We start from the raw sequence: 22,322 nt of genomic DNA, 5'->3' as shown, positions 1-22,322 counted from the left end.
GTCCCATGGTCATATTCTCTTCTCTCTTCCAATTAGAAACAGTCGCCTATGCCATTTCTTCGTGTTCCCAGTGCGAAACCTCGTTTGCAGCCTCTACGTGTTCAATGGGGTCCGCAGTGATCCAAAATACGGAGATGGTGAAGGAGCGGTTGGCGAAGGCGGAGCCGCTTTTAGGTGCCGACGTAGGTGATAAATCTGGCGGATCTGCTAAATCAAAGTGCGATTCTGATCCAACACGGACTGCATCCGCCGAAGTCAGTCATTGAAGGTTTCCCAAACCTCAGTGCTACCCTTCTTTGCCTCTCGCCGGAGTCATCTCCTTCATTTGTAGGGCTGGAACTTACGCAACGACGATCAGCGGTCGCAAAGCTTTATCGACTATGATGATGGTGGTTATGGTGGTGGCGGCGGCTGAAGCCATTAGAGGCGTCTTCGTCCATGTTAGATTCGGTCGGCGATGGTGAGGAGTGCAGTAGCGTTACACTGTGGAGATGATGGTTCTGACGGCAGTGTAGCAGTGCAGGTAGAGGAGATCGCATCGTCGGTGGTCGGCAGTGCATGAGGAGTGGTCGTCGGAGGTGAAATCGAAACTGACGTCGTCTAAACCTGGATCAGACATGAAGGTTACATGCAGGGCAGCATCGTTGTTGTTATCAAAGAAGAAGTCCGGGTACAGAGGTGGCACTGCCAGTGGATGCATTCTTGATGTGCCTCCCCAGCCGGTGTGCCATTGGTCGCGATGAAGTGTGGAGAATGATAATGGCAGTGATTGATCAGTATCAAAACCTAGTCTATGTGTGGCTTCGATGAGTTGTTGCTTTTCTATGGAGATGCGATGAATTAGTGTAGACATGTAGAGGACTACTATAAAGAAGGCTTGTCTTCTCCAACTGATGGCGCCCCTGTGGAGGTGATGCTCGCTGTTGGAAGAGAGGCATCTCTTTAGAAAAGACCTAGCTTCCTACCATGCTTCCGGCATTTTCCATAACCGAGTCTTGAAGTACCCAGATCCCTAGGAGGAATATCTAGTTGTCACTCTATGGTGCCACCGTCATGCATGCTTAGAACATTTCTTTTTCCTTTCTCAAGTTCTTTTTATGCTTGACATGGGTCCTAGGTTTTTGACGTAGAGAAAAGTGAAGCAAAAAGGCTCCAACCGGTGGTGATTGCTCTCCGAAGAGTCAATGTATGGGGATAATTCATCCCACGATCCTCTTGTACTCCCCAAGATGGTGCTCCTCATGCAAAACAAAATAAGATAAGATTTAAAATTGAAAGAAAATAGAAAAAAAAAAAAAACTAATGACAGTCATGAAATTGGTAATAAAATGAAATATGATTAAAAGAAAATGAAAGAGAAAATGAGATACCCAATTGTACAATTCCATCATTCAATAAGGGGACTATATGCACATTTTGGAGTCTAAACAATTCAAGCAATTTCCTATTAGATAAGTGAATAAATAAAATAGAAATAAAAAATAGAAAATAGTAATAATAATAATAATGACAATGATAACAAGAAACAAATAAAGAGTAAAAAAATGAAAATGAATGAACAAAATAAATATAATTATCGAATGCATGCAATAATAATAATAATAATAACAATAATAATAATAATAATAATAAGAATAATAAAAGTTATATATATATAAAAGTTAAGCCTAATGAAGTATTTAAATGGGCCTAAGTGGGTGCCTAATGAACTAAGTGTCCTAAAGTGATCGGGATATTGTCTAAGTGGCCTAAACATGCCTATGAACTATCCTAAAAAGGAATGGAAAGCTTAAGTCTAAATAAAAACTGCCAAGGGTCACAATAAAGGGGTTAGGCGATCCCTTAACCAGAGTCTCCAAGGTGGCTCAAGAAAGGTAAGTAGCGTGAGTAGATATGGGCCACCAAGGAGCCAACTGTAAAGTATCGAACAAGTATCTAACAAGACATGTGCTAGGAGGACAAAATTGATGGTTTACACCATAATAGGTTCTCCAAGGTTAAAGGAACAATTAACAATATCACTTAATTCAGAACAAAATGAAGAAAAGTTTTGATTTTCATGCATCCTAATATTCTCAAATTTAATGGAAAATATTTGAAATTTAGAAATCTTTATAGTAGATATATGTTCATGAGTGACCCAAAGAATAACCCATGCTTCCTTTGCAAGTTTACAATTTGCTATTCTATGAAACTCATCTGAACAAACTCTATTAAAAATACTAAATAAAGTCCTAACATTGATTTCACTACCTTCATTATCGGCTTTGTCCCATTCATGTTTAGGTTTAAGTTCTCTAGTTGATTTTCCTTGAGCATCAAGGATCAATGGGGTATTCTAATGAATTCCATACCCTTTTGCCTTGCATTTTAAGGAAAAACATCATTCATGTTTTCCAATGGGAATAGTATTTCCCATCAAAGTAGGGTGAACTATTCAAAAGGGCATCACTTTTAGATTGTTCCATATTAGACTTATAGGATCAATAAAAAGTTGTTTTTTATCCCATGTGATCAATAAAAAATTGTTTTTTAAACAATTTGATCAATAAAAGTAGGATTTTTAATCAATAGGATAAAGAATCAATTTCTTATCCTACTTTGATACCAATTGAAAAATCGAAAGTCCAATAAGCAACGCCCAAATGGGGGGTGAATGGGTGATTTTAAAATTTTCAATATATATTAATATATTATACCCAATTCTTTTATCCTATGAGATGTTAGGGATAATTAATTCTATTAATTATGGGAAATTTAAACAAAATATCAAATATAAAATATATAAACAATGAGACATAAGATTTTTATGTGGAAAACATCCACACTAACTGAGGAGATAAAAACCACGAGGTATAAGACCTACTAATCTAAATCCACCATACGAAATCAAGTTACATAGATTTACTTGGCCGCGACTTACTCTCCAATACTTATAACTTGATTCACGTCTGTGATGCAGCAACCTTTGATTGCTCCAATGGATCACTTCAGCCTCGCTGAAGTGATGAAGGTCTTCAAACCAAGATTCAATATTTGAATCCTTGAAGTGAGATTTTTGATCTCTTGACCTTAAAGGTTACAATGAAGTATATATAGGCAAAAAGCTCAAAGAGTTTAGGTTTTGGAAGAGTTCTAAATTCAATTTGTGTGAAAAAAATTCTTGACAAAATAGGTATGACCACTCGAGTAGACTTACACCACTTAAGCGGTTTGACCATTTGAATGGTGTTGACTGCTTGAACGATTCTTTTCTCTTAAAAAAATCAATAAAAATTATTTTAACTTGAGAAAAAGGTACTGAATCTTTTTATACCTTGTAAGAGCCTAGTATGCTACAATCTAAACCTTTTTAGACGTACCTATGACTTCTTGGTTAGACGAACTACAATTCTTGATCTTCAATGGAAAACAAGTCACTGTCTAAAAAGACTTATATGGCCAAATATTAAAAGAAACATAATTGCAAACATATAAACAAGACTTAATGTCTTTGAGGCCACAAAGCCCCACATTTTTAGCAAATACATCTTACCTCATCATCACTTTGAATATTGTCATCCAAATGTCTGTTGAGCATTTGTAGTTTTTGAAGAACAAGCTCATTGAAGACTTGGAAGACGAGGGGGAGGAACACATTGAGGAAAATAAGATCCCCCTTAATTCGCTCCCATTTTCTATAGATTAGAAAAATGAAGGATTATCATTATAACGCCATTAGATGGTCTTGTTGGAAAAGCGTGAATCCTAAAAGAAGAAGGATGGTCCGATACATGGATACACTCTAGCAGAGCCTTGGCTTATATGCAAAACCAAATGTTTATTGCTTCAAATAAAGAGAAATTAAGCTTAACTACTACAATTGACATGGCGGCAAGTTCATTCTCCACCTCCTTAAAAGTTATTCTACAAAAAACTCAAGGAGTTTTGATTCCTTACTATTAGAGTTTAGATATTTTTAAAATTCACCATCCACATGTGGGTTAAATAAAAAGGAGGATAAATAAGTAGATAAGATTTCATGAAATTCAAAATTTGTTTTTGAATTAAATTGGTTAAAAATAGAACAAAGATAATAACCCATTTAGTTTGGGATATTTATCTTTCACTAATAAGGTTGCTTATAAATGATAAGCATATTGGTGAGTCGAATAATCTCTTCTCCATAAGGTTTGAGCTTTTCTATCTCTTTTCTATTTTCTCTCGTTCAAGTTTTTCTTGATGCCCATCTACACCTAGAATCTGGAGGATGGAGTAATATGAAATTTTAGTAGTTTCTTTGAAGAAAGACGTTACCAACATTAGAGATTGTAATTCAAACTACAAAGATCTTCCATAGGTATTTATTTGGACTATAATTTTAATTTTAATCTTACATTGAAATAAGAGCTAGATGAGGCTTGTTTTTGTCTGCATTTATATTTATTTATTTGAAATAAATATATGTTTGTTTCCATTAATTGAATATTTTTTTTATAATAAAAAAATGAGAAGTGTAGATTGAATCCAAAAATATGGGTCTAAGCATGCAAACATAAAAATGGACTGCCTAAAAGCATAGGTCCAATCCAAAAGTGTAAGTTTAAACATGCAAACACAAAAATGGACTACTCAAAAGCACAAGTTCAATTCAAAAGTATAGGCTTAAGCATGAAATTAAACACAAAAATAGACTACCCAAAAGCACAAGTCTAATCCAAAAGTGCAAGCCTAAGCCTGTAAACACAATAATGAACTATCTAGAAGTGCAGGTCCAATCCAAAAGTGTAGGCCTAGGCATGCAAACACAAAAATGGATTGTCCATAAGCGCAAATTTAATCCAAAAGTACAGGCCCAAACATGCAAACACATAAAACTAGACTGCCTAAAAGTGCATGTCTAATCCAAAAAATGTAGGCGTAAATGTGCAAGCACAAAAGTGTAGTTCAACCCAAAGGGCTACCTTTTTCATTAAAAGAATTTTGGAAATAAGGTTATTGAATTTATGGATTATTTTTTTTATGCATGCAATTTCTATTTGCATATCAATTGTTTTTATCCAATATTTAAAAAAAAAATAAAAATTGGACTTTTACTTGTAGATGATTTTTTTTTTTCTTCTCTTTAATATTATGGTGAATATTTTTTAAGGGATATTGGGATTGTTTTAAAAACAAATTTAAATTTTAAATTAGTTATAATGTTCTAGTTCATATTCAATGAGAGATGATTATGAGCATTGCGAAATTCTCAATCTCGTTATGTTAACAAAAATATCATAGGCTGATTTGAAACTGAGAAATGTATGTTAATGTCATACTCTATGCAATAAATGTAGTAAAATGACCACTAAGAACGTTGTTGTTGATTTGACAAAAGTAGAAGAATTAGATAGAAAAAAATATTTTATGTGGCATAGAAAAATCCAATACCAACTAAATGAACAAGATGTCTTAGAGACCTTAACTAATACCCAACTTGAAGAAGGGAATTCAACCCAACACCATTGTGACATGGAAGCTTATAATTTCTCAGTTAAAAAAGACTGTTGTAGATGTTTTACTACGCTGAGTAGCATGCACAATGACTTAATAAAGGAGTTTGAGAATTTCCCCACTGATGTGGAGTAAGCTCAAGATTGCCTATGATTTGACATTTGCAACTAGGTTGTGAACACTCACTTTCAAGTTCAAGTAATATGTCATAGACCTCAAATACATCATGGTTGAACATTTGATGACAGTGTCAACCCCAATTTGTGACTTGAAGCCAATTGGTAGTAACCTAACATATGAGCAAAAAGTCATAGTTGTTATTTGCTTTGTGCTTGAATCATGGAGTAAATGAAACTTGTGCTCACACACAATGATAATATCAAAACTTTTATTAATATTTCTCGCCATATTGAAGTTAGAAGGGAAATGCTTAAGGGTACAACACACCATACTTGTGGTCCATGCGGGGCAACAATAGGCTAATAAGCCTAAGCATAAGGGACAAGAAAACATGGTGGTACAACTAGAAATTTGGGGCTAAAGAAAGGAAATCAGGAAAAAAGCTAGCTAGAAAGGCAAATGGGGTAGAAATAAGGATAAGGCCAACATGAAATGCTACAACTATGAAAAGGTGACTTTGCTTGTGAGTGCACTGAGCTAAAGAAGTATACCCAAATCCTAGATCTCTTTTTTCATATTTTTGTACACATGTATTAGTTGTTCATTGTCTTGCTAGGTGGATTGTAGATTCAATAGCAATAAAATATATAATAAGGGATCGAGTGAGATTCGTAAATTATAGAAAGAAAACTATTGGAAGACACTACGTTACTTTAGGTATTGGATCAAAGGAGGATGTTTAAAGGATTGGAACATACCAATTGAAATTGCGCTTAGGGCATACATTACTTCTTCATGATGTGTTATATGCACTGGTGTCCATTGTAATCTACTTTCAATAAAAGCACCACTTGAATTGTCCAAAAGTACTACCAAGGTTTTTCAAAGAGGCCTATCTTAAAGTTAATATTTAAATGAAAGTATAGTAGTTAGGCACCTTCCTAAAACTTTATGAACACTCTCAAAAGGAAATTAAGCATCTAAAGATGCTCCAAAAAAAGGGAAAAATAAAATTAAAAAGTCTACACATGTTCGACTAGTTATAAAATGATTGATTATGAAATGAGAATATATATATACACAAAAAAAGCCTGAAAAATATATTGAATTCTAGGGGTGAGCATGATTTCTTTAAAATTGAACTTTAAGCTACAAGTATATATATGTATACGCATATATACACTAGCATTTTTTCATAAGAAAATTTTAAGCAGGATTCTTTATTTAAGAAAGAGGAAATCATAAACATAAACACTTATAAAATATAAAGAGAATTCTTTCCTTAAGATATAGGTAAACACTATTACTTTTTAAAATTTATTCCTTTTACTTTTCTTTATTCTTATGCCCTTTCCTTCAAACACATTAAATTCTTTCCCAAAAACAAGGAAGGCCTATAATAAACATTATATATATGTAAGGGCAGTAGATGCATAACTGCCCCACATATCTTTAATACTGATCATTTTGAGTATCAAATTGGCTACACATTTTCTATTGTTTATGAAGAAAAAGTTGATGGATGATTTGCAAGAGCAAAGGAAGAACACATCGGAGAGGTTGAGATATCCACCCCCCTTCAAATGTCTATATATATATATATGTAACTCAAATCTATTCAACAAGGGGCTGTTACTAGTACATCTCTTGTTTCATCTATAACATGAAATTAATTCATACATGTTTTGTGTTCTTTACGAATTAACATGTAACTTTTAATTTTAAGAGTTGAATAAGTCTAATTTAACTTTTAAGGAAGAATTTTTCACAAGGTAGTTTATTTTTAATTTGTTATTTTACTATACTATTTTCTATTTCTATTATTAATGATTATGTGTAAGTAAGGAAAGCATGGTCAATCGTAGAACTTTGAAAAGCAAAAGTAGGATTGTATTCTTTCTGGGTTTCCCAAGTTCTTTACTTGTTTGCTTTGGGTGTTCCCTTTCTCACTTCTCAAAATGTTCCTTGTGTTCTCTTCCATTATTTGGTAGATCACATCCATTGCTCAACATGGAAGATTATCATTGAATGGAAGGGTCTTAATTTATCACCATTATTTGCTTCAAGATTACTTGAAGCATGGCAGGTGTGAATTGCTCAACATGGAAGATGTCTCTTGTGAAACCCAGTCATCTCCGTCTATCAGTGGAGAATCTCAAGCACCCTGTGAGGTGGGGAAAACTAGCACTTCATGTTCAAAATATAAAGAGGATTATTCTTTGCTAATGGCGGAAGGAATGCATATTCATCAAACCGCAGTGAAGGATAATGAGGAGTCTTTGCTTAGGCACAGAGGTATATTCAAAACAATAAAGAGTTTTCCTTTTCTTTCAACCTCATTTTCTTTTCCCTGATGTTTATTCTTTTCCTATCCTTCAAACACAAGAATATTCTTTCTTCACAGAGAAAAAATCAAAGATATACACTACATATGTATGGTAGACTGAGATTTGAGACCATAAACCCCCATATTTTTAGCAAATACATCTAATTTCCTCCTCATCACTTTGAATATCATCAACAAAATGTCTGCTGATCATTTGCAGTTCTTGAAGAACAAGTTCATTCTGGACTTGGAAGACGCGGAGGAGGAACACAGCGGAGAAAATGAGATCCCCCTTCGCTCTCATTTTCTACAGATTAGAGATGTGTTGGAAGCAAAGGACATCACCGCATCCACACCCATTAGATTGAAGAATTGTCTATACAACGTCATCAGCGCATTAGAAGACTGCGTGGTGTTGTCGGAGAAGCGTGAATCCCGACAGAAGAAGGATGGTCCGATGCATGGATACACTGTGGGGGAGCATTGGCTTTTATGCAAAACCAGAAGGTTGTTGATGCAAATAAAGAGAAAGCTAAGGGCTACGGCTGATACGATTATTCCTGGTATGGCCGACATGGCCACAAGTTCATCCTTCACCTCCTTACCACTTATTCCAAGACCAAACTCTTTGAATTTTGATTACTCAGATTTTCCAGGTTTTCATGAACAACTAGACACAATTTTAGATTGACTGGGGAATGGAGAAGGATTTCAGGAAATTGGAATCGTGGGGATTGGGGGCTCGGGTAAAACCACTCTTGCCCAGATGGTTTTCGCTTATCAATCCAATCGGAGGTATTCCCGGGATTACAGAATTTGGATATGCTTATTCCCGAAACTGAGTGGAGATGTAGAGTTCAAGGAGGTGATAAAAGACATGTTGATGCAGTGTGAGGAAGCAGCAGTGGTGGATGATGGGGTAGAAGTAGAAGAGCTGTTGGAGAATCTTGGGAAAGCTTTGAAGGGTAAAAGGTATTTGATGGTGTTGGACGGCATCTGGGACATCAACATCCACTGGTATTTCAAGTTAAAGGACAAGTTGAAATCTGTAAATGGTGAGGGTGGTGGTGGTGATGGTGATGGTCTTGTTATCATCACAAGCCGACTCCCCCGCAAAGCAAGAATGATGGTGGGCCCTCGCAATTTGTATCACATGCAACTGCCATCAACATCAATAGAGGAAATATGGTTTTGCCGCTATTTCTTCTCATTCCAGTTACTTCCAAGATATAGGTTGAAGCTGAAGGATGAGGTTATAGAGCAATGTCATGGCCTCCTATTAGCAACGCACATATTGGCAGCAGTGATTGGCGACCAGATCCTGGGAACAAAGTAATGTCTGGTATTTTTGGTTTTTATTTGTTTTAATGGTTTCATAATTTAATTCATTTAAATATAGAAATAGATTTGTTTGTTTGTTAAAAGTTATAGAATATATTTATATTCTTTTTATATTTATAATATTCATATTTTTTATACTATGGATCTCATAAGGTTATTTTTTCCTTTCTTGTTTTCAACTTTTGTTTTCTTTAGATTTTTTTGTGTATCCAAATATGCTATCATATATTATTTCTATTTTTTTTAATAAAAATATAAAAAGAGTATATATAAACAAATAGGACTTCTGGTTTTTTAATATTCTTCTGTAATATTTTTTATTTTTATGTGAAAACTGTTTTGAAAAATATTTTTTAAGTACAAGTTCCTTAAATTGAATCATTACAACCTTTAAATATTTTAATCAAATCTTTAAAATTGTTGATACAGCGACCTAGTGAAAATGACACTCGCAGGCATAGATTCGAAAAGGTATCTTCATATGGCATTGATCAATTGTGAAGATGATGCTATGTTGGGAAATGAGTTGTTGTTATCATGTCGTACCATCGCAAATAATCATGAACCGGTTAGATATTCAAACATAACTTTTTATATTATGATAAGAGATTCATTTATATCAAATTTTAAAACTTAGTTTTTTATATGAAAAACTGGTTTGTTTTCCATCTTCAGGTGATTGATGTTTCAAAGGTTCTTCTTCGTGACGTATTCAATGAAGTCCATGAACATAAGTCAACACTTGTACACATCATTCCAATAGTAGTAAGTTGAGTTGTAATTACATTTTATTATATTATACATTGGATTTACTTTGAGATCATATACGTGTATTCACCAGATTTTTAGTGGGGATGCTATGGCTAATCGACTCATGCAAGTAATGACACAAGCAATGAGACATAGGAAGCTTGATTCAAAGATACCACTTCTCTTATTGCCTTTGGGATCTAAAGCTAATATTTCATTTTCACTTGGATGGGTAAGTCAAATGCACTTCTCAAAATAAAATCTGGTCATATACTAGACTATTTAATTGGATCATATATTTTTATTTTAACATTTATTGTCCTCATTTTTTTTTCCTTTTTCATAGTCATTTAGTTGGAATCTTGTTCTTTTAGTTATTTAATATAATAAATTTAGAATTCCAAATAAAATCTACCTAATTTATTTATAAGAAATAATTTTTCATTAAAATGATTAATGACAAACTAAAAATCATGATTATGTTTCTTAAATAATTTTGATTAAAAAATTAAAACGACAATAAAATAAATAAGTAATATATTATTTTTATTTACTAAAAATTATTCAATTAATATAATATATTTTCTCTATTTTGTTAAAATTTTTACTCTATAATTTATTTTTTATTATATATAACTTAAAAAGTAATATAATAAAATTAGAAAGAATGAACAGAAAGAAAGCAAATAGTTTTAATACTTCTTTTAATTCTTCATCCATAGAAATTTTGAGAAACTATATTAAAATTATGAACAAATGCATTTTCTCAAACTTTCCACACTGTTTTCGGAAAATATTTAAAAATTTTTCAAAATATTTTCTTTCTTATTTTTTCTATCTAATTTTCTTTGAGGAAAATGATTGTCCTAAATAATTTTTTTCTTTTCCTAACATTTTTTGAGAACCCAACGTTTGGAGACCCAACATGCTATAATAATTTTTGTTAATATCAAAGTAACAAATACGATGGATTTATGAAAAGTATAGTGAATATTATTTTAAATTATTTTTAGATAACTTTTTATTATATAAAATAAAATAATTATAAATAAAATTACTTAATTAATTTTATTCTTATAATTAAATTTTTGAAGATAAAAAGTATTGAATGAATGTTTGATAGCATTTATTTTATTTCTTTTGTAGTGAAAGGTAATTATCTAGAAGATTTTTAATTAGAAACCTCAAAAATGTTCTTTACATGCTTTAAAAATATTGTATTTTTTATTAATGCTAATCTAGCAAAGAAAAAAAAAATTAAGTGTTAAAATATTCCATGCTTCATTAAAGAGATTTTTTTTTTCCTAAAAACAAAGGCTTGCAGTATTTGAGGTCATTGAATTCTTTCATAAGATGGCTTGATCAATATGTGATGAAATTTCTAATGTGAAGGTGGTGATGCGCAAAATGACCTATTTGTATATAAGGCCTAAAAATGGTTTGGTGCCACTAATATTGCTAATATGCATGTATGAGAGAATAGATTTAATATACCATAGAGATTTTATTAGCGAAAAAGAAAACAAATATGACTCTTAACCCTCAAAATATCTCATATTTTTTTACCCTCAATATTTATATTTGAACTTTAAACCTTATTCCACTATTCATTATTCACTCTTTACATTTCTACCTACTTGTTATGATATTTATAATTAGTTCACAAACTTTTCCTCTTCATATCCTAGAATATGTATAGAGATAGGCTAAATAAACCATTCATCCAAGGAGGGGAAAGGTATATTGATTACATAATGCAATGTTGAAGTAGAAATCACATGCATGTAATGGTTACTTGTGAACTTGTAGGAGAATCAACCACCAAGAACATTACCTAAGCATATGGCACAGTTTTTCAAAGAGGTGATCACCAAACCAAAAAAGGATATAGACAGGTAAGGGAATTTACATTTAAAAGCTACTTAATAGAACACTGATTGAAGATTATAGTTATGATTTTTCAAGATTTTTTCTTCCCCAATGTTTTTCTTTCATTTCCTTGCACTATTTCTTTGGTATAAAAAAGACTTTTTTTCTCGATCAACTGCAAGAACATTAAAATTTTGTTACAAGGCAGTACATCTTCATTCTCGTATAAATTTTGTTAAAATTTTTTATCACAATGTCTCATGATTTTGAAAGAAGCTTCCATTTCTTGTTGTCTTTCTACACTATTAAGCCGAAATTGGTGATTGAAGTGGATCTTGTACACTTGATACTTTTATTGGAACCTAGGACTCAATGGCCTTAGATGAAGTAATACCCTCTCAACCATCCAACTATGGTCCTCATGCTACACCTTACTATGAGGCTATCTAAAGGAATTTCCAATCAAAGAATATGGAAATGGTTGATAAGGTATGAAGGTCATCTAAAAAAAAATCTGATCACATAATATTGAAATTGTTGATAAGGTATGAAAATTTCCTCATCTTTGAAAGTACATTTTAGGTTTCTGGCTTTGTTGACACTTTTATACCCAAATGCTAAACGTTTAATAAATCTAAAAGGCTATTGTCAACCCCTTAGACCCTTGGCCCAATGATTGAACAAATGGCCTCATGGGTAGGCCTTGCACCCATGGGGACCTTTGGCAGAAAGCAAGGAAAACCTGGAGGTTTGGTGGTTCAACCCTAAGAAGCTAAGTGAGGAGACAAGCATAGATGGCATAGGTCAGGCGCACATCTACCCCACACCTGTGCCCACATTACCTTATGCCCATGCCAACACGCACAACTTTCACACATCCTCCGTAGTTGGACATCTTCAATACTTGACTCATGCCTTGAGATGGCTACAGTGATGGTGCAGATGAAAACTGAGGTTATTTGTGCATGGCCTGAGGTATGCCTAGGACGCTTGGATGACACATTAGGATGCACACATGGGCTCCATGACATGTGTGGCATGCACCTCATAGTTTCAACAACATGAGGCCCGGTGCGACTTATCCCCTCCTTGTACTAGCACAAGAGCCCTTAAAGACTTGTGCACTGAGGCAGTTTGAGAAGTCATGGGCGCAATGCCATGGCTTGATATGGTGACTAGTCATGCAACCAACTTAGACTAGATGCCTATGCATGGCATAAGGGCATAATTCCCTGTACATGAGAATGACTAGGCCATGGGCCCAGTGCTATGGCTCGGTGTTGTGACTCAGGTGGCTTAATAGGAGGGGTTGATACAGCAAACAGACCAGTAGGTTAGTAGTGCATGGCATGAGCAAGGCACCAATAAGCCTTGCAACCAAATGGAGCCTAACACAAGCCCAATGCCATGGGCACCTTGACATGGCATGGGCTTGAGCATAAGTATGGGGGAAGCCTACACACGATCAGACAGTTGATGTGAAACATTGGTTTAGAGAGCCCTTGATCAGAGGCACCTTGTGAGGAGAATACACCTTGTAAGGAGGAGTCACCTTGTTAGGAGGATTCATAAATAGTTGCTCATGAAGAGATGGATTGAAGGAACAATGGCTAGTGTTATCTTGAAGGTTTGTGTTTAGTGAAGAACATGGAGGGCAACAACTTGACTTAGCAAAGGGAACATCAAATGGTTGATGGGTTGTAGTTGGTTCAAAGAGACACCTTGGTTTGAAGAGGTGTCTCTAGCTCAGTGGTTATGGTGGTTGCATAACCACCAATGGGTTCCTAGTTTGAAATTCAAGTGTTTCAATTTGAATGTGTAACTACAGATAGTAGGGTATAAAGCCTCATGCATATCAGAGACAGAGAGATATAGTGAATGCTTAGCAGGTTGTAGGCATTGTGGATTCTCTAACTCTTGTATAAGTGTTGACACACTTAGCTAGTTGTGTATCTTATAGTTGATTGATTAATAAAACAAGTTGGGAAAGGGTTCCCATAATTTGACTTAGCCTTTTTTTCGCTACTTTTGTTGAGGCATTGAGAAAAGGTTGGCTAAGAAGGAGTTCTTAGCTCACATACTCAAAGAATAATTTGAGGTGAATTTATGTGGTGTGATAGCTATCATAAGCTTTTAAATAAGTATAATTTTCCTAGGAAAGCATTGTTGGACAAGCCTTTATTAAAAGATTAGAGGTGACTAAAAAAATAACATGTTCCATATTGTCTTTTCTAGTTACCAAAAACTCCTAATTTTGCATAATCCCAGTTTAAAGCTAAATTGAAACACAACCACACTCCACCTCTCTCACTCCTTGGCTAAAAAATACACACATTTAAAGACATAATAAAAATCTTCAACAAACCTTTAAAACAAAATTTCAAATACTTAATGAAAATCAAGGAATTTAGAAACCAATTTTTTTTTTTTTTTAAAAAAATTCCTTTAAAATGAATAGAAAACAAGTCCTACATGTAGCACTTAGGTATCATGGCTTTATTTTATGGTTTTTATATGTTTCTATTTTAGATCCTATTCCTTTTTTCATTATTTAATATTCAGTGGTTGTAAGTTTTGAGTTTGATTATAAAAAGTTTCCTATAACCTATTCACAACTTATTTATTACCACATTCCTTTATTTCATTTGTTATGATGGTAAGTAATGTTTTATAATCAAGTTGAAAAATAAAATTGATTTTGGTTGTCCTTTGAAGGCTTGGACTATTTTTGCACCATTTTCTATACATAATGGTTTTGAGCATTCTTTATGTGTGTTGGAATCTCTCAACCCTTCCTTAACAATAATATAACCTCATCCTAGTTATACTTTCTCTTACATGTGTTCCAGTTGGGGGGTTGTAATGAAAATGAAATCCATTCCAGAAGGTTTTCCATCACCATCTACTTTTGGTCTTGAAAGTGATCTTGAAGCAAACTTGCAACCTATGGTAATATTTATCATACTACATTTTTCTTTAATTTACACAACCATATCTCCTACTAGTTTTTTTAAAAAAATCAATACATTGATTAGTCCACTAATTAAGCTTAAGGATCTTTATTAATTTTTTATTTTTAGTTGTCTTAGTAGTTTTTCATATATAGAATTGTTAATCATCACATCCTTAACATAGGATTTTAATTCCACCTAAAATTCTTTCAAAGCATACCCACACTATCTATTACCAAATTAAGAAAATATATCAAAGTACGTTAATTCTAAAGTAGGAATTAGTACTGGCTGTTGGAAGCAATTTAATGAATTTTTTATAAAATATTCATAAATGATGCACAATATTGCAATATGTCTAAGTGTTAAACTAGATTAAAGAAATAAGAACTACATTCTTATCAAGTATGTTAGAAACACAAAGATAGGCTAGGTTGATTAACAAATTGATAATTGAACAATACAAATTAAGTTGAAAATAGAAATACATATAATTAATAGTTCGTAGACCAGTGAGAAAACCATTGAAGGAAAAGCTTTTATTTGAGAATACAAAGTGACACACACCACATGGGAAGTAGATGTTTGTTAGTGGACCTATCTATTTATGTCATTCCTTAATTAGATAAGTGACTTTATGGTTGGTGTTATATAATTTTAATGTTAAATAAAATGGGTTCCCTTGCTATGAAGATACCTAGAGAGGAGATGAGTAGGTGGTTAATCATGTCTAAACAAATTAAAATGATCTTAATATATGTAGGTAGTTCTTGCTTGATAAAAAATGTGTAAAACAAGAAGCTATAGTAGTATAGTGGAACCAAGTGTCTTCCACTAGGATAGTTAAAATTGTAGGTAATTAAGAGAGAAAATGATGTGAATTGAGGTGTAATGATCAAATGATAAGGTAAAAAAAAAAAAAAAGTCATATTAAAAAATTGACAAAATTGATTAAATTTTAAGATATGAAATTTGTCCAAATTGAAATTGTATCAATCAAACAAAAAATATTAATATTTGGAGTTAACTAAAGATCAATTTCTATGGTGATTTAGGTCATCATGATTTATGCTTTATGCTTTATCATTTTAGCTAAAGACCTTAAAGTCTCATTTAAATTGATATATGATTTAGCATTAAGACTATCAATTTAATACTGAAATTAGGTCTCTTAGTGGTATGGATCAACAATACATAATTGGCCTTATTCATCTTTAACCATCCTTCCAATATATCCTATATTGAAAACACACAATCTCACGACATCTAACATTAAGTATCCAATGAATCAATCAAAATTTCACTATGAACAACCAATGTTAAGTAGGGTAAGACCCAGAGGTGGTGGGGGCTGTGAATAGGTATATTAAAAAATTATAATATAAAGAATAAAATTTATTAACCCATTTTTAAACCTACAAGATATCAAAGATAATTAGTGTTAGGACATTAAGTCTTGTTTCTATTGAAAATTTTGTTTCTTCTTATGTTTGGCTATAGAAGCTTTTTTAGATAGTGACTTGCTCTCCATTGAATATCAACAGTTGTTCGTCTAATTGAGAAGTCACAGGTACATCTAAAGAGGTTTGGCTTGTGATAAATTAGGTTATGTTGAGGTATTAAGAGGATCAATTTTTTTTTTTTAACTTAAAATGTTTTAAAATTGGCTTCATTAAATGAAGCTCCTTAAATGAAATATACACAAAAAAAAAATCATTTTCTAATATTTTCCAACACTTAGCCTACATTCAAGTTTGGTAATCAAGGATCACTTTTTTTTTTTTTTTTGCCATTAAGGAGCACCTTGCCATTAAGGAGCACCTTTAGGTCCATATAAATTTAGTGCCTTGATCTTAACAACTCTAATGGAGGAAATTAGAGGTGAAAGACATCATCCAAGTATCTCTAATGTCTCACAACCTATTACTAGATCTTGATAATAATAATAATGAACCCATGAGAAATCCACCTATAGAAAGCCTCAATGAAAGCATTAAAATTAAAGTCTACTTTCATCATATTGATTACCACAAGAGAGCTACCTTATAGCAAGTGCTCTCCCTAGCTCACAAAATTTAGCCAATCATAATTGAGAAAAAGACCATAAATGCAAGGAGATTTTCAAGCTGCATATATATATAAAATGAAGAGAACTTCAAGCTTACAAGTGTAATTTGGAGTTATGGGAACAGACAAAGATGAAATAGGAATCAGGAAATAGTTCCAAAATATATAGTTACAAAATTTAGTGAAAAACAGTACCAAAGCAATGTGCAATATTCTAAGTTAATATTTAAAGATGATGAAATAGGAATAAGGAAATATAACCTAGCTTTGACTAATCTATTTGTGCTATAAATTCTATGGAGTTCTAATTGACACAATTTGCTTTTAGGAACTAGAAGAAATGTCTCATGCTAGCAATAAATAAGGAAATAAGGAACGAAAGTAACAATGACAAAGAAATAAGAAAAAAAAATTAAAAATGAACAAATGAAAATGCTCTTAGTGCCTCAATTGTTGCCATCACATCCAATTGCCTTGTTGTATATCTTTATGATGTAATATACTATTTTTTTTTTTTTTTGGAAATTATGATCATATTATTAGAAGTTGACAATACTTTGAGCTAAAATTCATGAAGTATTAGCCTTTCTCTATCTAATGTTGCCAAGTACATGCATGTAATATGGATAACGAATATCAAATTAAATAACTAAGACTATGACCTACCATTCATGTAGGCTTTAAAGTTTCTTCACTAACATGATAGTCATACATTAATTTAATTTCGCTAAACCACCCTCTTGAAATATCAATGAGCATTGATTCCCTAATTTAATCTCTAATAAGAAAGAACCATCCTTAAGCATACTAATCATTATATGCATTAAAGCTTCAAGTAGATGAAATTTTATTTTATTTTTTACTACTAATGCTTCTTATAATAACATTTTTTTTAGGAAGGTCACAAAAATCTTCATGCAACATTTTGGAACTACTTTATTATCGGTAAGACCTTTAACTAATATCCTTTTTACCTACTTTTCTAGGTTATATATTTATCCTCTATTAAGATTCATTGTTATGCAGATTCATTTATGAAGCATTGATCTATATTCCAAAAATGTAACTATTATCTTGTTTCCACTATTTTTTTCATGATGCAAAGAACAAAAGTTTCCTATTATTGTTTTATGTTGATTCATTCCATTTTTATTTTTTAAACTACCTATTAATTATGTAGATATGTAGTTATATTTATATTCAATTATATACAAGGCTTACCTATAAGGGATGTCTAGAAGATAACTTTTAGAAGACACATAACATAAAATTGTTGCTTTATATTTTCAAATTTGATAAAACAAGATCATTTTAATTACCTCAATTTTTCTTAGTGAACTAGCAAACAAAAAGGTAATTCATATTAGTTGGTAATAGTAAGCATAATGTTATGTCATGGGAAATAGCTAAAACAAATGTCCAAAGGAAAAAAGTATGAATAATGGGTTGTGTTATGTAGAGATGAGAGAATAATTTTGAATGTTTAATTAGTTTCAACATTGGCTATTCAATAATCATTATAAAATTTTTGTATTAAGATTTGAGATATTTTAAAACCTTCAAACTTATTTATCCATACTAAAAAAATTAAAAATATTATAACATTTGTTCACTTTGTTAAACAATATCCCATACCAATTGATGGGAGAGAGACATATGTGGATTAGTATAATTATTGATAGCATTATCATCAGGCATTCAAGTGTGCTAGGTCTAGCTTTTTTTATTACTTTTGATCTATCCATGTAGAATGTTCATCAATGTGTCAGACCAATCAATATTCAATGATGGCTACAAGGAATGAGAATGTAGATCTTTGATTCTTAGATAACATATTATGGACTTCCCCATGGGCTTGGCCACTAGACTTTTAGTTTGAGAAACATTATGAAGGACTTCTCTCGAAAAACAAAACTTTCTCTGTGAAAAACATCCTTTTTTTTTTAAACCCATCAAACCATCTATTAGCTTAAAAATCTTGTGTGCTCACAAGTAGCAACTATTCAAGTGAAAGTCCATTAAAGAAAGATTCGTACAAAAGACCGGGTATGAAATTGACCTCTAACACACATGGTTAAAAAAAGTAAGGATTTGTGAAAGTATAGAGTACTGATTCTTGTTACCCGTATGCCTTTAACCTAGATGCAACTGGTATATAGTAACATTCTTATACTTCTAGTTCTTAAACATCCTTCATGGATACAACTTTCATTTCTCAACCAAAATAAGCCTTATTCTCATCTTAAATACTAAACCTAAGGCTTTGCATATGAGGGATTAAATCGGATCTCCCTCAGGATACATTACAAATCTTAGAGTAGGGATAATTATACCGCATGAAGTATGCATTCCTCTAATGTTCTTCCTTAAGAGATCCTACTCCTCTTATATCAAGGTTTTCAACCACTTGTATTTTATCCAATTAACATTGAATTCAAGGAATGAACAAGTATTAAAGAAAAGGAATGTATTTTGTCTTCAATAATCGTCACCCCCATCTTAAAGACCCTCAAGTCAAGGTTTTATCTAAAGTTTACATTGTGCACATTTGGTACAACATGCTTCTTGTATCAAAAAGCTTTGAATCCTTCCCTTCATCAACTTTAGGTATCGAAATAGAGCTTTAGGTATCGATTTAGCTCTAACATTTCAACAATTCCTTTTTCCTTGCCTTTTTAATATTTTCTTTTAGATCCAAGCTTCTCCACCTTTCTTTCATCACTCTCTAAACTTTTGATTGCCTTGACATTTCCTATGAGTTTCACATTTTACCTTTTTTTTTTTTTTTAACATTCTTTACTAGATAAGCATATTAGTACTAAAATTGGAACTTAACACATATTTAGGCTAAAAGGAAATGATTATCACCTAAAGAATATGAAAAATCCATTTTTTAGCACATATAAACATTGATTTGAGTGATAATCAATATGATTTTTCAAATCTACTAAACTAAAAAGACACACCATATTGGCTAATGAGGAAGCTGGAGATTTAAGAGGTGATTTGAGGTGGAATGGATGGGTTTTGTGAGGTGAGAGACTTAGAGAATTTCTAAAAACAGAGGAGAAGATAGGTCATTGAAAATTTTAGTTACAACAACATAAAATATTCTAGGAAGTAAGCATCCTCTTGAAGTTTCTTTTCATGGTCTTTTACACCAAAAAATCTTTGCAAACATGATAAATACACAAGAGTCTTGCTTTTCACAATAAATAAACATACACACGCAAATCCTAAAATTTTGAAACTGAATCATGGAACATATAGGTCAAAAGTTAAAAGCTTAAGCACCAAAATATCCAGGACATTCATAATCTAAAATTAGGTTGTAAAAGAAAGAAGAAACATAGTAATATAAATCCCAACTCAAACATTAGAATTACAAAATTAAGTAAAGGCAAATAAAAGTCAAGACATACAAAATCCAAGTGTTAGAAATATTCCACGAGTAGTTTATTATACAATAAGAGATTAAAAGACAAGATGAGGCATTTATATACCTCCATTGGGTGCTCCAACTTTGGCATGTCATGATATTGTGATGGTAGATCAAATATAGGACATTAACTTTTAATGTTTTACTAGTTGATATGAAGCTTGAGTAGGTAGATTTGTGTTGCCTTGAAAATTTACCTAGAAATCTACTTGCTTGCTATGAGCTTTTGAAGGGTAGCTTTATGTTGAGAGAGCATGCTTAGCTTATAAAACCTAACAATTGTGTGGATTTTTGTTATGAATTTCCTTTTTCTAAAACAAAATCCAATCATCATTTTCTTCATTTTTTTAAATCAATCTTTCCCAATTTTTTCAACTAGGAAAAGGATTTTTAAATCTAAAGAATAAATCGAATTTTTAATATCATATAATCCATTCTTTAAAACATATTTGTGTGGTAAGATTTCTCTTTAATATTTCTAATATTTAACAAAATTGATTTGGGCTAAATTGGAGATCTCTAACACCTCCAACTAATCTCAAACTTGAAATTGATCGAAGTTAGTTTCCTCTAAATTTTATGTGACTTTGCTTCTTTGGCTCCAACATGATTTGGTTACACCTTTGAAGCATATATGGAATTTAAGGATGAGAAGAATTTTTGCAAAAAATATATCAAAACCTCAAGAACATATTAAAAAGATTGGGGCATGTTAGAGAATACCTAAAAAATGAAAAATTATGGGTTAAACATCAGTTTTAAACACTCTAAGATACAACAAGATAACATGAAAGGGGAACACAATTTTAGTTCTAATAAATTATTTATGTGACTGAATGGGATCTCGCCTATTCATATCCTTCCAATATGTTTGCTAACTTACATTTCATATGAATCAAATTATATTGAACATATAGATGAATATAATTATTTAGATATTCAATTTAATTAATATCCCAAAGTTGTGCAAGAGAACAAGCATGGGATAAAAAAAGAATACACCAATCACATACTACATAATCTTATTTCCCTAGCATAAATCATAAATGTCTCTTATAAAATAGGCTTAATAAAGGAATTTCAGACCATGTCTATGAGAATCTTTTCTAAGACAACTTCATCTGTTTTAATAAAATCTATGTTGAAGGGATATTTCACATCAATATGTTAGGTGTTTCCATTATACGTAGATTATTTGGCATAACCAAGTGCAACCATACTATCACAATGGATTTCCATAGGATCCAAAGCATTTGATAAGCTAGAAAATCCCAAAAACCATCCTCAATAAAACAACTTCCTCAACCATAGTAGAAGAAACCATAAACTTTGCTCCATCACCAATCAATCCAACTATAGAACTAATGTTAGGTCTGTGGGAAGCTTCTCTCTATGTGTCTTTCACAGGCTCAAGACCCTTTGGCCATCAAGGTTAATGGATAATCTGTTTGGGAGTAATCCGTCTGGACCAAGACAAGCTCTGTCTAGCACAAGAGGAAAGATGGATTTCCTTCTTCCCAAATGCAAGACGGAATGGACAGACCAAGTTGATTGGTGATTTCTAGATGGACAAACCAAGCCAGTATGAAAATTCCAAGTATTAAGCGGATAACGCCTAAGCGATAATCAAAACAACATTTACACCCAAAAATCAATGTCCCTCAATTGTTACACACAATTAGTGACATTGACAAATGTAAATGCATAGTCAACGACATGGTTCCGGGATTCTTGCATGACATACAACAAATGACGCCAATTAACAGCTCTTCTTTGGTATGATTGTCCAATTCACGTTGAGAAAATGAGGTTGATTATCTTATTAAGGCATAGTATCTGCCACGACAGCATTCATCAGTGTAGGAAAGACATGAATGCACAATCAACGTTGAGACAATAGTATCATACGTTCTATAAAAAACCCCTCTAGAAGCATGAAAAATGTATGTGTACATAGCCATTCAAAAAGTTGGATTCACTCTCA

The 22,322-nt window shown here is 32.4% G+C and overlaps 1 protein-coding gene across 1 annotated transcript; it reads left to right on the top strand.

The window, feature by feature from the left end:
* The first annotated feature begins 8,120 nt into the window (after positions 1-8,120).
* On the top strand, positions 8,121-9,257 carry LOC117911032 (putative disease resistance protein RGA1). The gene is made up of 2 exons (XM_034825197.1): positions 8,121-8,577; positions 8,629-9,257. The coding sequence occupies exons 1-2, from the start codon at positions 8,121-8,123 to the stop codon at positions 9,255-9,257; spliced, it is 1,086 nt and encodes a 361-aa protein (XP_034681088.1).
* The last annotated feature ends 13,065 nt before the right edge of the window (positions 9,258-22,322 follow it).

Source organism: Vitis riparia, chromosome 3 (assembly GCF_004353265.1).
Source record: "Vitis riparia cultivar Riparia Gloire de Montpellier isolate 1030 chromosome 3, EGFV_Vit.rip_1.0, whole genome shotgun sequence".
NCBI lineage: Eukaryota > Viridiplantae > Streptophyta > Magnoliopsida > Vitales > Vitaceae > Vitis > Vitis riparia.
This window is presented reverse-complemented; position numbering and strand designations above follow the sequence as displayed.

Excerpts from the sequence above, each read along its gene's own strand:
- LOC117911032 (XM_034825197.1), top strand. The coding sequence starts at position 8,121 with ATGTCTGCTGATCATTTGCAGTTCTTGAAGAACAAGTTCATTCTGGAC. Across the intron at positions 8,578-8,628 it reads TGATTACTCAGATTTTCCAG|GATTTCAGGAAATTGGAATC; the intron begins GTTTTCATGAAC and ends GGAATGGAGAAG.